At 46.5% G+C, this 22,611-nt stretch overlaps 3 protein-coding genes across 4 annotated transcripts; all 3 read left to right on the forward strand.

The window, feature by feature from the left end:
• Window positions 1–281: 281 nt before the first annotated feature.
• psmb10 (proteasome 20S subunit beta 10) lies at window positions 282–5,825 on the forward strand. Its single transcript, XM_035429396.1, has 8 exons — window positions 282–680; window positions 1,658–1,751; window positions 1,960–2,057; window positions 3,457–3,597; window positions 3,944–4,059; window positions 4,656–4,714; window positions 4,984–5,135; window positions 5,408–5,825. Exons 1-8 carry the CDS (start codon window positions 616–618, stop codon window positions 5,517–5,519), a joined length of 837 nt encoding a protein of 278 aa, XP_035285287.1. The 5' UTR covers window positions 282–615; the 3' UTR covers window positions 5,520–5,825.
• Window positions 5,826–5,898: 73 nt separating this feature from the next.
• LOC118233606 (histone H3-like centromeric protein A) lies at window positions 5,899–10,077 on the forward strand. Its single transcript, XM_035429397.1, has 5 exons — window positions 5,899–6,425; window positions 7,661–7,843; window positions 8,150–8,274; window positions 8,470–8,544; window positions 8,985–10,077. The coding sequence occupies exons 2-5, from the start codon at window positions 7,747–7,749 to the stop codon at window positions 9,111–9,113; spliced, it is 426 nt and encodes a 141-aa protein (XP_035285288.1). The 5' UTR covers window positions 5,899–6,425; window positions 7,661–7,746; the 3' UTR covers window positions 9,114–10,077.
• Window positions 10,078–10,869: 792 nt separating this feature from the next.
• LOC118233108 (LIM/homeobox protein Lhx9-like) lies at window positions 10,870–20,961 on the forward strand. 2 transcript variants are annotated; one of them, XM_035428465.1, is made up of 7 exons: window positions 10,870–11,189; window positions 11,729–11,908; window positions 12,565–12,773; window positions 13,435–13,543; window positions 15,767–15,902; window positions 19,258–19,481; window positions 20,241–20,961. In XM_035428465.1, the coding sequence occupies exons 2-7, from the start codon at window positions 11,780–11,782 to the stop codon at window positions 20,610–20,612; spliced, it is 1,179 nt and encodes a 392-aa protein (XP_035284356.1). In that variant the 5' UTR covers window positions 10,870–11,189; window positions 11,729–11,779; the 3' UTR covers window positions 20,613–20,961. The 2 variants fall into 2 exon arrangements, with proteins under 2 accessions (XP_035284356.1, XP_035284357.1); XM_035428466.1 differs by lacking the exon at window positions 10,870–11,189 and adding an exon at window positions 11,324–11,494.
• The last annotated feature ends 1,650 nt before the right edge of the window (window positions 20,962–22,611 follow it).

Genomic DNA, 22,611 nt, shown 5'->3' on the forward strand with positions numbered 1-22,611 from the left:
CGCGCTAATATGAAGTGATCGGGGGATTTCTGATTGAGAAGTAGCCTATTTTATCAATTACATGCCGAAAGGACAGCACTGTGCATAAGTTATTTGTCGTAACACCTAAAAAAGAAACGGGGTTCACAATGGAATAATATTGTTATGTTTAACAGCTAAGTTCGTCACAGAGTGTATACAGCACTTACTAGGAAATGCAGGCATTTAAATGTTGAAACTCAGAGAAATACAAAATACTCTTCCCAACCACCGTGTGTGAATCCGTTTAATCGTGAATCAGTCACGGTGGGTTTAATTTAGGAGTGTACGATAGATAGTTGATGACAGATCTTGGTTTGCAGACCTTGTCCATTTAGCATTTGAACCTTTAATTCGCTTTTCCTTGGGTGAATCATGTGCCAAAACTGAAAGTGAAAGATACTTCAAATGTGAAAACGCGTCCGCGGATAAAGCCTAAAACGCTGACACGTCCAGCAAACCGAGTCATACAGCGTTACGGCGTCAAAACCCTGGGTATTAATAAAATACGAATTGGTATCTTCCCTCTATTTGCATCGATTCGTTATCTGAAGTTCATCAAACCAACGCGGTGAACGAATTTAACCTCCTTTGACGATGATACATACGGGAAGGCCAAACTACCCTCCTACTGGCGGTTTTTCTTTTGAGAACACCCGGAGGTGAGTAGCATTTTGTGCGATCGAGAATTCAGGAACAACCCGATGGGGCATCAAGTGTAAGTGAATATAACATTTATGGCTACTCGCAGCGAGATGTGCGATCTGTATTGATCGGTATGGGTAAAATAAGTACCAGTGCCCTGTTTAAAGTAGGCTAAATAGCCTACTTTTGTTACAAGGCCTATGCATTGCTTACTATTTTGGCACAGGTGTGGATGGCTGGATTGTTTTGCAAAGACGTAGGGCTTCTCAATGCTCAGTAATAATATATAAGTTCAGTAGGTTTAACCTGTACAATTTGAAGCGTAGTTATTTCTGTTAACTGAATTTGTAAAACATTTGCATTGAAACATAGCATTGAAACATTTTAAGGATGAAAGAGACACATAGCCTATCGGTAATCAATACCCACCTGTATGCACATTCATGGACTGCATTTTATATAGCGCTTTTATCCAAAGTGCTTTACAATTGATGCCTCTCATTCACCCATTCACACACACACTCACACGCCAATGGTGAAAGGCTGCCATGCAAGGTACCAATCAGCATGTTGGGAGCAACTAGGAGTTAGGTGTCTTGCTCAGGGACACTTCAACACGCCCAGGGCGGGGGATCGAACCGGCAACCCTCCGACTGCCAGACAGCTCTTACCTCCTGAGCTAATGTCACCCCATATGCACATGCCACATGGAGGAAGATGAGCACAAACTTAAAAAGATGAAGAAAATTTGATTTGTAGCCTGTAACTAAGTATTTCAAAAGTTTGTTTGTTTTTTTTGTTATGTATTTTGTTATTAAGCGGACAGTGTGCGTCTATAGAGTTATCTGTATAGCTCTATTTTTCAGTTTATGACAAAAATTTTTAAATAAAGATGTTCAGATAACTACGATTAGTCTACTATTTGGTCAGGACATTTTCACTGAATGTGCGAGTGAGCGGTGTAAACGTGTGACATGTGCTGTTTTTCCTAAAGAAATACTGTCTTGGAAAGCAACTTGTCAGAGGTGGGGTACAAAGCTCCCAAAGCCAGGAAAACCGGAACCACTATCGCTGGAATCCTTTTTAAGGCGAGTTGAAAGACTTCTGTGAAACTGGCGCCCCCTTGTGGTCATTATAATACACAATTGACGTTTACATTTAAAGTTGGTTTTGTTTAGCATTTCTTTTTTCATGCGTTCACTTCTGAGGATTTTCTTGGTGACCAAGTGATTCCTTGTGTTAATATGAATGTCACCATAACTGGTTCTTTATATCTCCTCCCCCCCCCCCCCCCAGGATGGAGTGATACTGGGAGCGGACACAAGAGCCACAGATGACATGGTGGTTGCGGACAAAAACTGCATGAAGATCCACTACATTGCCCCCAATATATAGTGGGTAGACCACCAACACAGAGAGCACTGACACAGAGAACACGGGCACAGAGAGCACTGACACAGAGAACACGGACACAGAGAGCACTGACACAGAGAACACGGGCACAGAGAGCACTGACACAGAGAGCACTGACACAGAGAACACGGACACAGAGAGCACTGACACAGAGAACACTGACACAGAGAACACGGACACAGAGAGCACTGACACAGAGAACACGGACACAGAGAGCACTGACACAGAGAACACGGGCACAGAGAGCACTGACACAGAGAAAACTGACACAGAGAACACGGACACAGAGAGCACTGACACAGAGAACACTGACACAGAGAACACGGACACAGAGAGCACTGACACAGAGAACACGGAAACAGAGAGCACTGACACAAAGAACACCGACACAGAGCACTGACACAGAGAACACTGACACAGACAGTACTGGCACAGAGAACACTGACACAGACAGTACTGACACAGGGAGAGCATTGACACAAAGAGAGCACTGACACAGAGAACACTGACTCAGGGAGAACACTGACACAGAGAACACTGACACAGACAGTACTGACACAGAGAACACTGACCCAGGGAGAGCACTGACACACGGAGAGCACTGACACAGCAAGGGCACTGACACAGGGAGAGCACTGAAACAGAGAACACTGACACACAGAGCAAGCGCTGACACAGACAGTACTGACACGGGGAGAGCACTGACACAGACAGTACTGACACAGAGAGAGCACTGACACAAAGTAGTGACACAGACAGTACTGACACAGAGAACACTGACACAGAGAGAGCACTGACACACAGAGCAAGCGCTGACACAGACAGTACTGACATGGAGAGAGCACTGACATAAATTAGTGACACAGAGAGAGCACTGATGCAGACAGTACTGACACAGAGAGCACAGACACAAAGCATTGTCACAGAGATAGCACTGACACACAGAGCAAGCGCTGACATAGGCAGTACTGACACAGGGAGAGCACTGACACAGACAGTACTGACACAGAGCAAGCACTGACACAGAGAACACTGACACAGAGTACTGTCAAAGGGAGAGCACTGTCACCTGGCCGCCGACAAATTACAAAACATTTCTGCCCGAAATACAAATACTTCGAATTCTCAAAAAAACAAAAAAAACAATTACACTTTGCAGTTAGTTTTAAAATTACAGGGTAAGTAAGTACAAGTACATTTTTGTACTGGACCCTGGTGATGTAACTGGAATGAAAAGTTAAACTGGTGGATTGTTGGAGAGGCCGTCCGGGACAGGCCCAACCCAGCCGCGTGTTTCTGCTGGTCGGGTCCCCTCGGAATACATCGGACGTTTTTTTGGCGCGCTCACGAGTCACGCTCCGGTCCCTCTGTCTCGCGTAGCTGCTGCGGGGCGGGCGTGGCCGCCGACGCTGAGGTCACCACCCAGATGATGTCATCCAACGTGGAGCTGCACGCGCTCAGCACGGGCCGTCCGCCGCTGGTCGTCACGGTGACCCGGCAGCTGAAGCAGATGCTGTTCAGGCGAGAGAGGGGGAGGAGGGGGAGGGGGGGAGGAGCAGAGAGGGGGGAGGAGAAGGGAGGAAAAGGGTGGAGAGAGGGGGAGAGAGGGAGAGGAGAGAGGAGGAGGCAGGGGGAGAGAGGGGGATGTGGCGGGAGGAGGGAGGGGGAGAGAGGGGGAGGTGGCAGGAGGAGGGGGGGAGGAGGGGAGAGGGAGATATAGAGGGGGGGAGAGGGGAGGAGTACAGAGGGAGGGGGGAGGAAAGAAAGAGAGAGAGAATTACTCTTAGGATTATGAAATAAGAAGAATAACAACAGTGAAAATAATAATAATAATAATAATAATAATAATAATGATGATTTATTACAGGTATCAGGGCCATATTGGCTGCTCTCTCATCGTGGGTGGTGTGGATGTTACAGGTTCCCACCTGTACTGCGTCTACCCGCACGGCTCCACCGATAAACTACCCTTCCTCACCATGGGTACAACCCGCCCCTCTCCCTCCCTTACTGTCTCTATGTGTGTCCGTTACCTTCGTCACCATGGGTACAGCCCGCCCCTCTCCCACCCTTACTGTCTCTCTGTGTGTCGGTTACCTTCATCACCATGGGTACGGCCCCGCCCCTCTCCCTCCCTTACTGTCTCTCTGTGTGTCCGTTACCTTCGTCACCACGGGTACGGCCCCGCCCCTCTCCCTCCCTTACTGTCTCTCTGTGTGTCCGTTACCTTCGTCACCATGGGTACGGCCCCGCCCCTCTCCCTCCCTTACTGTCTCTCTGTGTGTCCGTTACCTTCGTCACCATGGGTACGGCCCCGCCCCTCTCCCTCCCTTACTGTCTCTCTGTGTGTCCGTTACCTTCGTCACCATGGGTACGGCCCCGCCCCTCTCCCTCCCTTACTGTCTCTCTGTGTGTCCGTTACCTTCGTCACCATGGGTACGGCCCCGCCCCTCTCCCTCCCTTACTGTTTCTCTGTGTACTGTGAGTGCACTGTGAGTGCATTACTGTCTGGTTGTAATGTAATGTTAGTTTCTGTTATAGTTTGTAACACAGTGCCATGTGCTCTTGTGCTGCTGTAGGTTCTGGGGCAGAGCCAGCCATCTCTGTGTTTGAGGATCGCTACAAACCGGACATGGAGGTCAGATGTGACCGTTTTCTTATCGTATCGTATGATTATAGTGCAGTTGTCTTAGTTAAAGGAAATGGGTTTCGTTTTTTGTGTTTTTGCTTCTGCTTATGTCATCTATCCTTTCATTTCTTCCTTGTATTTCTCTCCATCCATTCATCCATCCATCCATCCACTTCTCTCTCCCTTCTCTCCACCTCCCTCTTATATGTACTTTTATCTCTCCTTCCTTGTCCACCCCCACCTCCCCCCGCCCCCCGCCCCCCTCCCTCCTCCCTCAGATGGAGGAGGCCAAGCAGCTGGTGCGAGACGCCGTCACTGCGGGAATCTTCTGTGACCTGGGCTCCGGCAGCAACGTGGACCTGTGCGTGATCACTGAGGCGGGGGTGCAGTACCTGCGGGCGTTCGACCAACCTGTGCAGAAGGGGTGCAGGTGAGTCCCGCCCACCCGCCTGTCGATTGGTCGCCCCGGGCTGTTCCATTGGCCAGGGTTCCGCCCATTGATTGGTCGCCTGGACGCGGCGTGAGGCATTTGGTTGGGCACAGAAATGGCTCAGGCAAATCCGTCAATCACTATGATTTCAAAAACCAAACTACCCTTATTTGTGCATTAGCTCTCTTTCTCACTTTGTCTCCCTCTCTCCATATCTCTCTTTCTGAATCCTGGTCTCTCTTTCTCAATCCTTCTCGCTCTCCCTCTCTCAGGCAGGGGACGTATAAGTACAAGCCAGGCACCACAGCTGTGCTGTCGGAGAAAGTCACCCCTCTCACCTTGGACATCGTGGACGAGTCTGTCCAAATGATGGGAACCCAGTGAGACAAGAAGCACAGAGAGATGCTGCTCCCCCTGCTGGTGAAACTATGGAGCAGGGAGAAGGCAGAGCTGCCAAACAACTACACTCCCACCGAGTAACAGAAACTGATACAGACAGACGGTCACACATTACCTGCATGTTTACACACATGCACACACACACACACGCACATTAACGCACAGGCATACACAAAAATGAACATGCACACACAAGTTCACATACACGTTCACAAGAGAACTATACTTTGTTTGAGCTTGTTTGTTCCAGTTTCTTATTGCTTTTGATTAAATAAATGGAATTTAATATTATTTGTGAATTATATGTTTGTTGTGACCAAAACTGATATCCAAATTTAGTACAATACAACGGGTTAATCATAAGTGGTGTCTGTAACTACAAGTTAGAATTTTTGATAACTTAAACTGAGAGTTTATGGCAATAACAAAGTTTATAAAGTATTATTTGGTAAGTATTAACATGCCCGTACATAGAATACAAACTGAAATCAGAGATAAGTTAAGGGCATTTAAACTGTACTTTTAATTGGCATGTTGACTGTCCAATGAACGGTCAGATGCGCCACCACGCCTTGTATTCGTCGTAGTAAATAAGTTACGCCTGGCGCTGATTCAAGATCAGCCCGAGTCTTTTGCATAACATTATTAGTGGAAGGCTGTGCGATAGGTGAAGTGATCCTGGGTCGATCTGAAGCCCAGAAGCTCCGACTGGTTAAAGACCTTTCCGATTGGGTCCGAGGCGCCAGGGCAAGGGCCAATCACACAGGGCGCTTAGACGGCGCATCATTTGAACACGTCGAGTTCGCTGAACTTCCGCATGCTGCGATGCTAGCAATGTAGCTTGCTGGCACAACATTAAGTCACCCCTTTGGTCTCCTGGTGTAATTTTTGGTAAGTTAATCACCATATGCTGCTTTATTCTGTCTGCATAGCGCATTTTGAATGTCGAAATAGCGTCTGAAGTGTGATGATCTAAATGCGTTTGCTAAGAAAGTAATAGTTAGCGAGGATGCCAACCTTTATCGCGGACCGCAGCGTTAGCTGTGATGCAGCTTGCCAGCTGTCTATCCTTTTCAGTAAACTTAGTTGCCGTTTTTTATTCTAGCTAACCTGTTCGTTGGGATGTATAGCAAACGGATATGCATACATATAACGTTAGATGGCTAACGATAAAATAGCGAACGTTTGTCAGGCTATTTTATAACGTTTTGTTTGTTCGAGCGATTCTGTTTACACAGCTAAATAACTTACCGTTACATTTAGACTAGCTACCACTGTGCACGGCTACCAGAGCACCATACACTGTAACGTTACGCGTCACCTGACTTCACGAATTAATGCGTTTGTTGACAGGAGGTAATGAATCAAGAAGGTAAATTCCTTTGTGAAATCAGGTGGCGTTGCGCATCGTTGGAGCAAATGCATGCAGACTCTGCATCCTGCGGGACCTGGAATTCAGTAGCTGCCAGAGCACCACCATTGACATTAACATCCGGAGCTAGCTAGCTAGCTCGGTTACCGTTACCTGCCTGTGAACACTCAGTTAATGTTATTTGATCACACCGACACCAAACAAGCAATCAAATGGTTGACATTAGTTGCATAAGTTGTATGTTGCTGTGGTAGCCTTGCAATGCGGTTGCATTTAGCGACGTTACACCAAATCACAGTGGTAAGTTAAGCTACGTCGGAGGTAGCTGTTGTTGACTCAGGAAGCGGAGTCCCAGAGCAGCAAGATGTTTACTGCTACCGTACGTAGACAAATTTTGTAGAAATAATATTGGGTTGCGTTGAAATATGTGTTTCAAAAGTCTTAGTTTTTTTTTTTTTAAATCTTAAAATGAAATATGTTTCACCTATCATCACATAATAGCGCTAACCTAAACTTCGTGTCCAACATACATTTTAACGTTTCCATGCATTATGTTAGATGCCGAATTAATTCCCCCAAAAAACTCTTCAAAACCTCTCCTCTTCACTTGACTCCCATACAAATTTCTCACAATTTGGCCCTCAGATCTTTTTTTTTTTTTTTTTTTTTAATCCTCCATCTGTCATTGTCTCCCATACATTTTTGCTTTTTATTTATTTTTTATTTTTTATTTTTGAATCCCCTACATTTGGAGGTTCTTCCCCAGTCTGGCAACCCTGCTCTCCTTGTGCCCCCCTCGTCCGTCTCTAAAGACAACGTCGCGCCCGGCACATCGGGAGAATGCGCCGTTCCAGCGGCAGACGAAAGGCCGGGACACCTCGGCGGCGCTCCCCACCCCCGCCTTCGCCAGCGAGAGCGGGCAGACCCGCCCCACCACGTAAGCGACGGTGTACCAAGCTTGCGGTGAATCGCTTCTGGCCTCTGGCTCTCCAGCTGTGATTTTAAGTATTTGTCCCAGTTAGAGCGCATGCATATAGAAGCTATATCCGAGCCATTGTCCGATTTTATCTCTACTTGTGTGTGTATATACCTGTACGTGTCTCCACCAATCTGTGCCTGTATGTATATGCCCATTTATATGTGTACTTACTTGTACGTGTGTCAGCACTTGTGTGTTTGTGTGTGCTGGTACCAATTAATTTCTCTCTACATCAATGTGCCCTCCCCTCCCTTGTCGCCATAGCGTCAGCGGGCTCCCCAGAGAGGAGGAGGAGGAGGTTTCGGCCCGGCACTCGAGCCCTAATGGAGATCCGGAAATACCAGAAGTCCACCGAGCTCCTGCTGCGGAAAGCGCCCTTCTCCAGAGTGGTACTGCAGCCACCAAACTCACGCGCACTCTCTCTCTCTGTCTCTCTCTCCCTGCCTCCCTCCCTCTCTCTCACTCTCTCTCTCTCTGTCTCTCTCTCTCTCTCTCTCTCTCTCTCTCTCCCTCTCTCTTTCTCTGCTCTGGCACACAAGGCCACCGCACACGCTCACTCACTTCTCCCTGCTTGCTGTCTGCAGGTTCGGGAGGTGTGCCAGACCTTCAGCAAGCTGCACCTGAGGTGGCAGGCCATGGCCCTGCTGGCTTTGCAGGAGGTACGCTAACCCCGCACTGCTGTGTGCCTGCAGGGACACCGCGCCATTTCAGCACTGACCGTGTCACTTTCTTTTCCTTTGGCCCTGAATGTGTCACTTCCTTTCCCTCTGGCCCTGAACGTGTCACTTCCTTTTCCTCCTCTGGCCCTGAACGTGTCACTTCCTTTTCCTTTGGCCCTGAATGTGTCACTTCCTTTCCCTCTGGCCCTGAACGTGTCACTTCCTTTTCCTCCTCTGGCCCTGAACGTGTTACTTCCTTTTCTTCTGGCGCTGAACGTGTCACTTCCTTTTCTTCTGGCGCTGAACATGTCACTTCCATTTACTCCGGCCCTGAACGTGTCACTTCCTTTTACTCCGGCCCTGAACGTGTCACTTCCTTTTACTCCGGCCCTGAACGTGTCACTTCCTTGTCCTCCTTTGTTGCCCCCACCCCCACCCAGGCTTCAGAGGCCTTCCTGGTGCGTCTCTTTTCTGACGCCAACCTCTGCGCCATCCACGCCAAGCGCGTGACCCTATTCCCGCGGGACTTGCAGCTCGCTCGGCGGATCCGGGGAGTGGATGCCCTCTGAGGGGGGCGGAGTCAGCCGGTTTTTAAAAACCTTGCAGGGGGTGGGGCAGGGGCTGGCCCTCTCCCACATCTGTGCACCCTTGCCACAGACCTGCAAGTTTGATGTGTATAGTTTTATTGCATGTTTTAAGAAATGTTTTATTCCGAAAACTGCCTAGAAATTTGCAGGTATTTAAAAGTAAGCAATTCCTGCTGCGAAGCATTTTGAGCCATTTCAGGTCCTATGAGAATCGGGTCAATGTTGCGATTGCAGTCACCAACAAAAACATGGTTTTTATTTTTTAAAACCTGGAATGGCTCGCACTGCAGTGGATCAGGAGTGATATAATGGGTGCTGTCACTGAAGCCATTATAAGAGGATGTAGGTTATCTTACGAGATGGCCAACTTTGGCCAAGATGGCTTCTTTCAGAGGTGCCCATTGTGGCATTCCAACACACCAAGGACAGCACTTGTTTGCAACACTCCTCCGTGTTAAATTTAACCGTTGAAATGATACAGTGTGTAAATAAAATCATAGTTTTTATATACATTTTTTTTATTTTTAATCGCAGTGCAGCGCTGTGGTAATGTTCTGAACCTTTGCCAGATTGTATCTATCTGTGAGGGGTGTTTCTTGGGGTGTGGAGACCGACCCAAAAATGTGTTGGCGTGTGAGTGTGTTTGAGATTCAGAATGAAGATCTGCCTGAAATTTGACATGTTTTATTTTTAAATTTGTGTGTAAAAATGTACTATGAGTCTAAAGGTCTTCATTTATTGTGTGTCTAATGACAACTGAAGGTTCTATGGCCTTTAATGTGTATAATGCATAGTGCACATAAATGTGCACTGCTATTTTTATTACATGAATTTTTTCTCCTTTCTGTTAAATTGTGTTTTTTTAAGAGGACGTTGTAATATTTGTAAGTTATTTTTTTCCGATTTTATGGTTTTATGTGACAATAAAAACAAGGTTCAAAAATTGTGGCTGTGAGTTCATTTACTGCCTTATACGGTGTTGGGTAACCAGCATAAAAGATGCAACACAATGGAAAGTTTGCTTGATGGCCTCAATCAGCCATTGATTATTTTGGGCTGAATTCAAATGCTTGTGTAAATCATAAATACTGAAAAGCATAAAGCAGTTTTTAAAATCGGTAATTGCAAAAATCTTTTGTGGAATGCTGAGTGGAAGATCACTCAGAAGTTCCAATGGCAGTTGAGGTGTTTTAGGCTCAAATGTCCAAATCAGTATGATTTTTGAATGAGTAATTCAAACGCACTTCCTCTGTATCTCCTCCACAACACTGAGCTGTTTAATACAGTCTTATGTTTATGTGTTGATAGGTACGGAAATGCTGTGGTACAAATTTGCCTTTAAAATTCAGCTTGAAATTTATCTCTGGTTATGTACTGCTGCCATCTTAGAGCCATTGCCTCTTAAGTGTGTGTGTGTGCGTGCATGTGTGAGTGTGTACGTAAGTGTGTGAGCGTGTGTGTGAGGGTGTGCGCGTGTGTGAGTGTGTGCGTGTGGTCTTTGTCTGCCCATCTGTGTACTTTCAGCTCTGGGTGGTGTCTCCAGCAATTCTGTCTTTTTAATTGGCCCTCTGGGATTGTGGCTTTTTTTTTTGTCTGGGGCCTAACCCCACCCCATTTTGCCCCTTTGCAGCCAATCAGAACTCCCCCCCTCACCTGTCTGGCCACACCCCCTGGTAGAGCTGTTTACAGGTGCATTGTGACATCAGGGAATTAATACTAATGGGAGTGGAGGTGAGCAGCCAGACAGTTACCCAGAGAGATGAACTGGAACTAACAGCATCTTAAATAAACACGTAACAAGCAGCTGTGCTAAGCTGTCGGAAAACCAAGTGCTTTTTCCACAAAGGAACGAGGGACAGGACTGATTTTATATGCTCGAATGGAGACTTACGCTGGAAAATGTGGGTGACTGAAGGTGTCCATGCATATGCCAGCAAACTGACCAGTGTTTAAGGAGCAGGCTCTGTGGTGGTTTTGGAAGTTGAAGGAAATCCACCTGCTGTGTCGTGCAGTCTGAACTTCCCGGAGAAACGTAACAATCTCCGAAAATTAATAAAGGTAAGACCTTGCCGTTTTTAAATTTGTTTTTGTTTTTTGGAGTAGACGGTTAGCGACAGTGGTGCTGTATGCTGCATACGTTGTCTGTGTGTGAGTGTGTGTGTGTCAAAAATAAGTTGATGAAATTCACTTTAAAATAAATGATTGCATTTTAATGCAGACCCCTACACCCTACTACAGCATACTTTAAACCATCTCCTGTAAATTTATGTCCCAAAATGCCTCTTGTCAAAAATTAAGATTCCTTAATTTAGGAAGTCAGATTTGTTCCAGTTGGATTGAATGGAAGAGCCATCTGTTTGTGGGTGAGTTCTGCTGTAATTAGGGGTTTTGGTGGACACTGTTTGAGACGGTAGAAATTTCTTAAGCTTATTTGGAGCTGGTCCGTGTTTCAAGGTCTGTTCCTGAATGTACCAAGACATTCAGCAAATCACGTCCCCTGGGCCTTCCCTAGCCCTCTTCCTCCCAAAATAGCCTGTTTCATGGAGAGTAGTTTGTGTTAAATGACACCCCTCCCCCCCACCCTCCTGTCTCCCCAGGGCAAAACCCCTCCAGTCCCCTTCCCACCAATCCCACCCCCTAGTCCTGTGATGTCAGAGGACAGCACCCTTGAAGAACTGCTGAACAGTGGTTTCCCTGGCGACCAGGGGCCACAGGGGACTGAGCCTGTACCGGAGGGGAGGAGCCCTGCCGTGATGGATGGAAGCCCCGCCCAGCAGGTAAGAGGGCTCCGCCTCCTGCCTCACCCTGCCTCGAGCCTGGGCAATCCGCTTAGACTCTGGAACCTGTGATGTTTCTCCTGGAAAACGCGCGTAGACATTTTGTCTTGTCCCCTGAGTTTAGATCTGCTGTCACTGCACACTTCAGGGGTGTAGATTCAACAACAGGCTGGTGAACCAACTAGTGAACTTAAACAGAGCTGGCAGACAACACCAGGGGAAAGCCTGCCCCCAAGTGGCTACAACTGCAACTGCAGTTGTGACATGAAGCCAAAGCTAATGAATTCAGCATCAACCCTTCCTTAATGGACCCCCTGCACAAGCCTCTTCAGCCTCCTATTTTAGAAACTATTTGTGCCTCACACTTAACCATGCGATTTACCCCCCCTCACTCTCACCTCACCTCTCACCCCCCTCACTCTCACCCCACCTCTCACTCTCACCCCCCCTCACTCTCACCTCACCTCTCACTCTCACCCCCCTCACTCACCCCATCTCTCACTCTCACCTCTTACTCTCACCCCCCCTCACTCTTACCTCACCTCTCACTCTCACCCCCTCACTCTCACCCCACCTCCTCTGACCCCCCTCCCCCCCTCTCACCCCAAACCCCCCCACCCTCCTCTCACCCCAAACCCCCCCCCTCGCCCCCGCAGTCCCCTGCTTTGTCCCTGGAGGCGGGGTCCTGGACCACGTTCTGCGGCGGCTGCGGGGGGCGTGTCTGCGATCGGGTCATCCTATTGGCCGCGGGGCGGGTGTGGCACGGGGCGTGCCTCCGCTGCAGCGTGTGCCAGTGCGAGCTGCAGTCTCACGCCTCGCTGTACTGCCGGGACGGAAAGATCTACTGCCAGCGCGACTACTGCAGGTTCGCGCCCCGCCCCACCCCTCCTTACCGCGCCACGCCCTAGTTCCCATTCACACGTTCAGATTCATACTCTGACGGGCTGGTGTCAGACTTCACACTGTTTCAGAAAGGCCCCGCGAGTATAAGGGGGCGGCCTGCATGAGAACGGAAGGTTACGGCACAGTTAAGTAACAATTCCGAAAACTTAAAGAGTCCCATTTGATGAAGTTTGCCGTGATTAGTTTAAAAATACAGAACGGCCAGAACAGAAGTGGGCAATGTGGGCTGTGTCTGCTCCTGGTTGTCATGCCAACTTCTGGCCTTAGCTACATTATTATTCCCTAACATTTACACCACCTGGCACCATCTTAGCTACATTTCTTTATTAGTGGATGAATGACAGGTGAAGACTTCTGTCCCTGTAAGAAACATTTTACTGGGATCTAATCTGCAAATGATACAGCCAATTAGCTCATTTAGCCAGGGTATTTGGGGAAAACAAAAATCTGCCCCTCGGTCTATGAATTCAGTTGTCCTGATGGCCAGAGGGATATGAGCCTCCCTGGATCATGTGACTGATGATGTCACCCCCATTCACTAAGCAGTTGCCCACTGTTGATTTTAAATAACCTCCATTTCCAAATACGTTGCAGTTTCCAGATTCATTTTGCTCTTCCCTCAGGCTGTTCAGTGTGGGGAGGTGCGCCCGCTGCTCCCAGCCAATCCCATCGTCCGCTCTGGTCATGAGGTCTGGGTCGCTGACCTTTCACCCTCAATGCTTCTCCTGCCAGGTCAGTGGGGCGTGGCATCGCGTGGCAGAGAAATGGCGGCTCGGCTCCGTCCCGTGGGGCAGAAGTTCTGAGATGTGCCTTCAGATTGTACCCGAAGGCCAAAATCACACCTTCGCTCAGATTTAGCTGTACTACACCTGTAACGCTTCATAGTGCAATAACAAACATATCGACAACTGTTTTATACATCGTGAAAGGCACAGTGACACCGGGGTGTAACGGCAGTACCAAGACTCTCAGGATGCGGCAGGTGCTCTTATCCAAAGTGTCTTACACACACGAAGATTGAAGAGCCAAGGCCAATCAGCGTCGCGACAGACAGCAGGCAGCCAGTACATAACCGACAGCATGACACTGAGCACCAGAGCGGGAGTGAGAGGAACACAGAGCACGTCTGTTATTATCTTCCGGAGTGTGTCACTGGAGGCTTCGCTAACCGGCCTGTGGGCAGAAGCCGACTATAAGCACAGAACCACACATTCGATCGGTCGATCGACGAGTAGATGAATCAGTGAATCGTTCCGCGGTTTCCATGGTTCCGCTCTCTCGTTCTCACTCTTCTTGTGTCGCTCACTCTCTTTTCACTTTATTGTTTCTGTGCGCACGCTCTCTGTCTCTCACCCTCCCCTTCTACCTTTTTATCTCTCTCTCTGTCACTCACTTGCTCTCTCTCTCTTTCACTCTCTTACCCTCTCTCTCTCTCTCTCTCACTCGCGCTTCACATTCCCCCCGCCTCCCCCTCGTTTGCTTCCACATTGATTAGTGTGAGAGGCTGAGAACACAATTACCAAGAGCCTGTGCCCCCCCCACCCCCCCCCCACTCCACCCCACCCACACCCCCCAACAGGTTATAAATAGAGAACAACAAAAAAAGTCAGTTAAAGGAATCAAGGGGGAAAAATAGCCTACATAATAAATAAAAACATTTAAAATCATGGCATTGGAGCCAAAGCAAAGGGAAGCATTTTTAAATGTATTTGTTTTTTTTTTGTCCCTTGAATAATGGATCCGTGGCTGCAATATATTATGAAACCAATCAATCAACGCGGTGCCCAATCACGTGCCACGGAGAGTACGCAGGTCTTCATTCCGGCCAATCACTTCACCCGCTGATTTCCCTCATTAGTCCCCTCCTCTCCGGCTGAAGGTGTGTTAATTAGTGACATCAGCGGGTGAAGTGATTGGTCGAAATGAAGACCTGCGGCACGTGATTGGGTGCCACTTAAGAAGTGCACTCTATAACTACCTGAAGCCACTGGGAGTCCTGTCCACTGTGCATCTATATTTTTCAGTATATGGGGAGCTCCATAATGTTTGGGACAAAGACATATTTTTTTTTTCTTGATTTGGCTCTGTACTCCACAATTTTAGATTTGTATTCAAACAATTTGCATGAGGTTAAAGTGCACATGTTCAGCTTTTATTTAAGGGTATTTTTAAACACACTGGTGTCACTATGTAGCACTTTTTATACACAGCCCCCCCCCCTTCCAGGGCACAATAATGTTTGGGAAATATTAATGTTATGTAAATGAAAGTAGCCATGTTTAGTACTTTGTCGCATGTCCTTTGTAAGCAATGGGTTTTTCTTCATTATGGTGATAATTCTTCAGTCAACAACTACAGAGGTCTTCCTCGGCCTACCAGGGTCTTTGCGAGTACTGAGCCCACCAGCGCTCTTTCTTCATAATGATGTTTCAAACGGTTGATTTTGGTAAGCCTAAGGTTTGGCCTGTGTCTCTGACTGTTTTTTTTTTTCTTAATTCCATAATGGCTTCTTTTAGTTTCATTTGCACAACTCTGGTCCTCATGTTGACAAACATCAGTAGCAGACTCCAAAGGCAATCAAAAGCCTAGAATCAAGACTAGATACTGAAAGCCCTCTTGTATCTGCACGAAGGAAGCAACTGAACATACGTGACTAATCAGAAACATTTGCGATGCCAAAATATTTGTCCAAAACATTTTGGTGCCCTGAAATGGGGGGACTATGTATTAAAAGTTCTGTATTTTCTACATGGTGAAGCCAGTGTGTATTAAATACCCTTAAATAAAAGCTGAGAATGTGCACTTTAACCACGTGTGAATTGTTTGATTACAAACCGACAATTGTGGTGTACAGAGCAAAATCAAGAAGAAAAAAAATTATTTGTCCCAAACATTATGGCGCTGACTGCATAAGTTGTTTTGACCTGTCTAAAATGGCACATGTCTGGCTTCCAGGAGTGTGACGTCACTTTGCTCCCGGGAAATCTGTACTGCGCACGGGGGCGGAGCTTGTACTGCCAATCACACTACCAGACAGAAGGGAGGACAGGCCCGCCCGTCCCCGACCGACTCAGGCAAGCAGACAGAGAAGGTGAGGACATCTTTTATTTTAAAGGACATGAATTTGGGGGCTACCTGGGCAAGACATTGAGCTAGCATGTGGACTGCCCCCCACCCCCCCCCCCCCCCCCCCCCCCCGTTCTGGTATCGAATCTGAACCCTTTCGTGTCAATCACACACCCACAGTCTGAATTCCATCTGCAGGTTAATTTAATAGGAGCTCTTACGCTCCAACAACTTACAACTTAGGAGAATGAAATCAGTGCATCAATAATAACACCAGGCCTGGCTAACAACATGCCTAAACATATATATATATACAGTGTTTCCTGTGGAATTGATCTCTTGGTGTGGTGGTGGGTGTCCGAAAGGAGGGGGGGGGGGCGTGTAGCAAAGGCAAAAAAGTTTAAGACTGTGAAAACATAACCTCTTGAGACTTCTTAAAGGTTTTTTTTTAAATATCTAAATCTATCTTATAGCTCTGACGAGCTCTTGATACAAGGAATAACAGTTTGCAAGAGCTAAAAAGTAGTCTTAGATGTACTTTAAAACCATAAAAGGTTTGTTAACCTTTGTATTGTTTGTAAATATTGAAGCAAAATAGGCCTGTATTTTGAGTTATGGTGGCATGAGAACAATTAAAAGAGCACATTGTCCATCTAGAAGTTCTATCTTCAAGAATAGAGCACTATATAACCAAAATTGATACTCAAGAAAAGTTACATATTGCACTTTAAAAGGGGCACTTCTGCTAAATTAACTCAATTACCATGACAAAATAGTACTTAGAATGTTTTATCTTTTTATTTAACAATATAATTTGAGCTGAGTCCACATTCAAAGCCCTCTCTCTCTGTCTCTCTCACACTCAATGACAGAGTTTACATGCATTGTCCATGCAAAAAAAAGGAAAAAGTGAGAAAAATGGCTTTAAAGATTCTGTTCTGTTACATTCTAATTCTACTGAGAAGCATGATACAAAATTTCCTAACTAACTTAGATGCTTGATTAATGTCTTTTTTATTAGCTAGTTTTATCTGTATTCATTTCTGGACACTGCAGCAGCTTGTGAGACTGCTCCTCTCGTTATAATCATAATCGTCATTAGAATGCAGCCCTCTTTGTCAGCTGTAGCAACTGTAGCCTAACTCTCAGTTTTGCTAGCTCACTACATTCACAAAACTTTAAAAATAAACACTTTCCCTTTCGTTTTCATGGGAAAAAATCACCATGTTGTAGTATGGAAATGGAAGTAGTTGAATCACTCAAACATTTTAAATGCCCAAATATATATATATATATATATACATATATATATATATATATATATATATATATATATATATATATATAATTCGCGCTGTTTTGGCGATTTGCCAACAATTTGCGTCCGCGACATCTGACGGGCTTCTCCAGGCCACCATTTTAATCAGATGTACCATTATAACAGTAGCTCTAGATTTTAAAAAAAAATGGTAGGCACGTAGCCTACGTAGCTCAACTGGAACAGGTTCCGCTTCGGCTCAAACAAACACTGTTTATTTTCAGATAACGTTACATATTTATCAGATTTATTTTTTACTTGTCCGATCAGACAACTGCATGAGGCATTCCACTTAAACAGAGCTGGCAGACAACACCAGGGGAAAGCCTGCCCCCAAGTGGCTACAACTGCAACTGCAGTTGTGACATGAAGCCAAAGCTAATGAATTCAGCATCAACCCTTCCTTAATGGACCCCCTGCACAAGCCTCTTCAGCCTCCTATTTTAGAAACTGTTTGTGCCTCACACTTAACCATGCGATTTACCCCCTCACTCTCACCCCACCTCTCACTCTCACCCCCCTCACTCTCACCCCACCTCTCACTCTCACCCCACCTCTCACTCTCACCCCCCTCACTCTCACCCCCCCTACATTCACAAAACCTTAAAAATAAACACTTTCCCTTTCGTTTTCATGGGAAAAAATCACCATGTTGTTGTGTGGAAATGGAAGTAGTTGAATCACTCAAACATTTTAAATGCCCTAAAAAAAATATATATATATATATATATATATATATATATATATAATTCGCGCTGTTTTGGCGATTTGCCAACAATTTGCTTCCGCGACATCTGACGGGCTTCTCCAGGCCACCATTTTAATCAGATGTACCATTATAACAGTAGCTCTAGATTTAAAAAAAAATGGTAGACACGTAGCCTACGTAGCTCAACTGGAACAGGTTCCGCTTCGGCTCAAACAAACACTGTTTATTTTCAGATAACGTTACATATTTATCAGATTTATTTTTTACTTGTCCGATCAGACAACTGCATGAGGCATTCCACTTGCCCGAACAGAGTTAGGATCCGCCAGTTGTCATTATCGAATGATAGTTAACGCCAGTGCTTCAGATGGGCAGGAGCTGTCGGGACTTGTATATGAGTACCGACTCTTCTTTTGATTACCAACATTAATTTATTTTAAACAGTATGTATTTTGAGGAGTAGGTACCGGCACTTAATTGGTCCAATTAAAACACTGGTTAACACTATGGTATTTTTTGTAATATTTGAAGCGTCGCTACCTACATTTTCCTTGTCTTGGCTGAAGAAAAAAAAGTGACGCTTTGACAGACAGTGCGACATTCGCGCGCTGCAAGTCTTCCGACCGCCTCAGAAAGGAGCAAGCACGGAGCGCGCGGCCTAGGCTCTTTTTGAAAGTAAATATGTGGACGCAACAGTATGGATTGGAAAGCGCATTTAGGCAGAAATATTTAGAAAGTTTAACATTTTTAATTTATTAATTTAACATATAGGCTATATACAGTATATATATATATATATATATATATATATATAACATATACCTAAATGACACACATATATATATATATATATATATATATATATATGTATATAAATTAAATATATATTTAGCCCTGCGATAGATTGGCGGCCTGTCCAGGGTGTATTCCTGCCTCTCGCCCAATGCACACTGGGATAGGCTCCAGCACCCTTCACCCAACCCTGCTCAGGATAAACGTGTATAGATAATGGATGGATGGATGGAAATATATATGCAAGCTTAGCTGGCGCAGAGTGGAAAGAAGCAGTAGAGGCTTCATGCAACGTCTTTCGAAGCAGCACACGTTCTTGCCAGCTTATGAGCTCGGTTTACCAATGAAACAGGCCATATTTGGCGATAATGGAGTGTAAGTATTATTTTTAATACAGCCCTGAAGGTCATTGGTTGGTTGGTGGCAGGCAGGGTAGTATATATTCCATGTGCAAACGTTTTTTTTAAAAATAAGCTCTACAAGCAGGCATAAAAATAAAAGTAGTCATTAGAAATCAAAATGTGACCAAAAATGGCGACGGTGAGCCATCTCACTCTGCAGCTGGAACGGGGGAGGGGGAGGAGTCGGTCAGCAGCCCCGAGCCCCGATTGGACGAAGGGCCCGCAGGGGGGCGGGCTCGGGGGAGGACCAAGCGAATCAGGACGTGTTTCCGCAGCGAGCAGCTGAGGGCCATGGAGTCCTACTTCGCCCTCAAGCACAACCCGGACGGCAAGGACTGGACCTGCCTCTCGCACCGTACTGGCCTCCCAAAACGAGTCCTCCAGGTTGGTCTGCGCTCGCCCGGTCTCAACACCACCCCCCCCCACCCCCTCACCCCCCCAGGCGCTGTCCCTCTGCAGCAGGTCAATGGATGACCAGGTGTCCTCTCATTCGTCGGTTCCGCTGAATTGAGTTGGATGAGTTGGCTTGGATCGCCACCTCCAGGTGGAGGACCGCATACGCAAGATCATGATCCATCTAATAACGCTGGTTTATTAGCAAACCATTGTTTTCTTTGCTCTTTATAAACACTCAGGTGACCCCCTGCAGTTCTGTTCCTGTCGGGCTTAGCTACAGTATATACAATAAACAGAAATGTCTCTTGTTGTCTTCTCTTGGCTTTTACAACCACTGACATGATTTCTCTCTTTCTCTCTCTCTCTTTGTCACTCTCCCTCTCTCTAACTCTCTCTCTCCCTCTCTCACTCTTCCTCTCCCTCCCTCTCTCTCTCCCTGCCTCCCTCCCTCTCTCTTTCTCTCCCTCCCCTCTCTCTCTCTCCCTGCCTCCCTCCCTCTCTCTCTCTCTCTCCCCCTCTCTCTCTCTTCTTCTCCCTCCCTCCCTCCCTCTCTCTTCCTCTCCCTCCTCTCTCTCTCTCTCCCTGCCTCCCTCCCTCCCTCTCTCTCTCCCTCTCCCCCTCTCTCTCTTCTTCTCCCTCCCTCCCTCCCTCTCTCTCCCTCCCTCCCTCTCCGTCCCTCCCTCTCTCTCCCTCCCTCCCTGCCTCCCTCTCTCTCCCTCTCTCTCTCTCTCTCTCTCTCTCTCTCAGGTGTGGTTTCAGAACGCCAGAGCCAAACTGAGACGTTCGCTTCCGGCGGACGATTCACAGAGCAACTCCCCCGTCGCCCCTCACGCTGACGCCATGGCGACAATGCCCGCGTCCATGGCAACCTCCCAACCGTCGCAGGCTCTCCAGACCAGCACCATCGACCAACTGGAGCTCTCCCTGCTGACCGCGCCCCTAAGCGTCACGCCTCAGAGTCCCATTGGCCAGCCCGTTGGATATAAAGACTCTTTCCTCCTGGACTACAATTCCCAGAGTCCACCGAGGCTCTCTCCGTTAATGACCCTCGACTTTGGGGAGACCAGTGCAGGAAGTGAGGGAGACTGCAACAAGACACCTCACCAATATTACTGTTAGTTGCTTTGATAGTATTAACCCTGTGTCCATCCAATTTAATCAACATCATTCTCGGTTATCCTAATAGCAGCTACGATGTCCTGACCATTTGGACCAGGCATTAAAGACCACAGACTTCATTCGGATAATAGTAGATGCGTGCAGTGATAGAGGACTGTGGTGAACTGAGCTCTGCTAAGATAGACAGACATGTAGGAGCAGATGTAGGTAGGGAAATTATCACTGGTGTGTTACTGTGTCTGTGAGAGTGGATGCCTTTGTCTGTAATACCTTTCCTTCACTACAGCTGGAACCAGGCTGGCTCATTATACCCCTTTCCCACTGTAGAGCTGGAACCAGGCTGGCTCATTATAGCCCTTTCCCACTGTAGAGCTGGAACCAGGCTGGCTCATTATACCCCTTTCCCACCGTAGAGCTGGAACCAGGCTGGTTCATTATACCCCTTTCCCACTGTAGAGCTGGAACCAGGCTGGCTCATTATACCCCTTTCCCACCGTAGAGCTGGAACCTGACTAGCTTATTATACCCCTTAATTTTGGAACAAGGTAACTCATTGTGGCCTGGTCCCAGCTCTAAGAATAAAACTGTGTGTCTCTCTACAGAAATAGTGCAACAGAACGCCACCCTTTTTAATTATTATGATTGCAGAACTTTTCCTTATTTCACAAGGTCACTGTATTCCTGATCCTTGCCGCGTAGCTTAGTGAAGTCCCCCCTCGGTGTGTCCACAAGCTTTTAATAAACACAATTTACACTGCTGTCTCATTCTCGCGTTCTCTCTCCCTCGCTCATCATTTTTGGATATTTACTCGTTTATTTTACACAGTAAATGCGGTTAGTGCTATAATGGCCATTTTAATCTATGGTTTTTACCACAAGTGATTTTGATGAGGGTTCCTTGTAACTTTGAAACATCTTTTAAATTCTTGATTCTTGAACAGCCTTGCTCAAGGTAATGACAGGAATGCCCCAGCTGGGATCTAAACTTCTGAGTCACAAGCCCCTGTTCCATCACCGACACACTCAATCCACACATTGAACTGCTCTTTGAATGAAGACCGTTGCTACGACGACTGTAATGCAGTGACGCGTGCCTGTTTGTGATGAAGAGCCCGTGGAATCTTGGAGAACTGGAGGAACCTGTAGTTTCCTTCTTTTCCCTCACACACATGACTGTTTATACACTTTAAATTCTACTGTTCGGGTTACATACAGCACTGCAGTATCCAGTGACAGAGTTAGACAGTGTGTAGGTAACATACTGCACTACCTACTTTCCCAGATGTATACTGTATTACCCACTTTCCCAGATTTATACTGTATTACCCATTCCCCAGATTTATACTGTACTACCCACTTTACCAGATTTATACTGTACTACCCAATTTCCCAGATTTATACTGCACTACCCACTTTACCAGATTTATACTGTACTACCCGCTTTCCCAGATTTATACTGTACTACCCACTTTACCAGATTTATACTGTACTACCCACTTTACCAGATTTATACTGTACTACCCACTTTCACAGATTTATACTGCACTACCCACTTTCCCAGATTTATACTGCACTACCAACTTTCCAAGTCTCCTCTCTATCTTAATTCTCTATCTTTCGTTCTTCAACATTCTGTCCTTCAACTGGTCTACCTCTCAGTTACGTTTTTTTCATTTCCTCTCTCACTGCAGTGTTAATGTACTCTAGTGTCCAGTCAGTCAGTGTGTATATACTGTATTAGCCCTCTCTCAGTGTAGTGTTAATGTACTGTAGTGTCCAGTCAGTCGGTGCGTATGTACTGTATTAACCCTCTCTCTCAGTGTAGTGTTAATGTACTGTAGTGTCCAGTCAGTCGGTGCGTATGTACTGTATTAACCCTCTCTCTCAGTGTAGTGTTAATGTACTGTAGTGTCCAGTCAGTCGGTGCATATGTACTGTATTAACCCTCTCTCTCAGTGTAGTGTTAATGTCCTGTAGAGTCCAGTCAGTTAGTGTACTG

This window comes from Anguilla anguilla, chromosome 8, assembly GCF_013347855.1.
Source record: "Anguilla anguilla isolate fAngAng1 chromosome 8, fAngAng1.pri, whole genome shotgun sequence".
Lineage (NCBI taxonomy): Eukaryota > Metazoa > Chordata > Actinopteri > Anguilliformes > Anguillidae > Anguilla > Anguilla anguilla.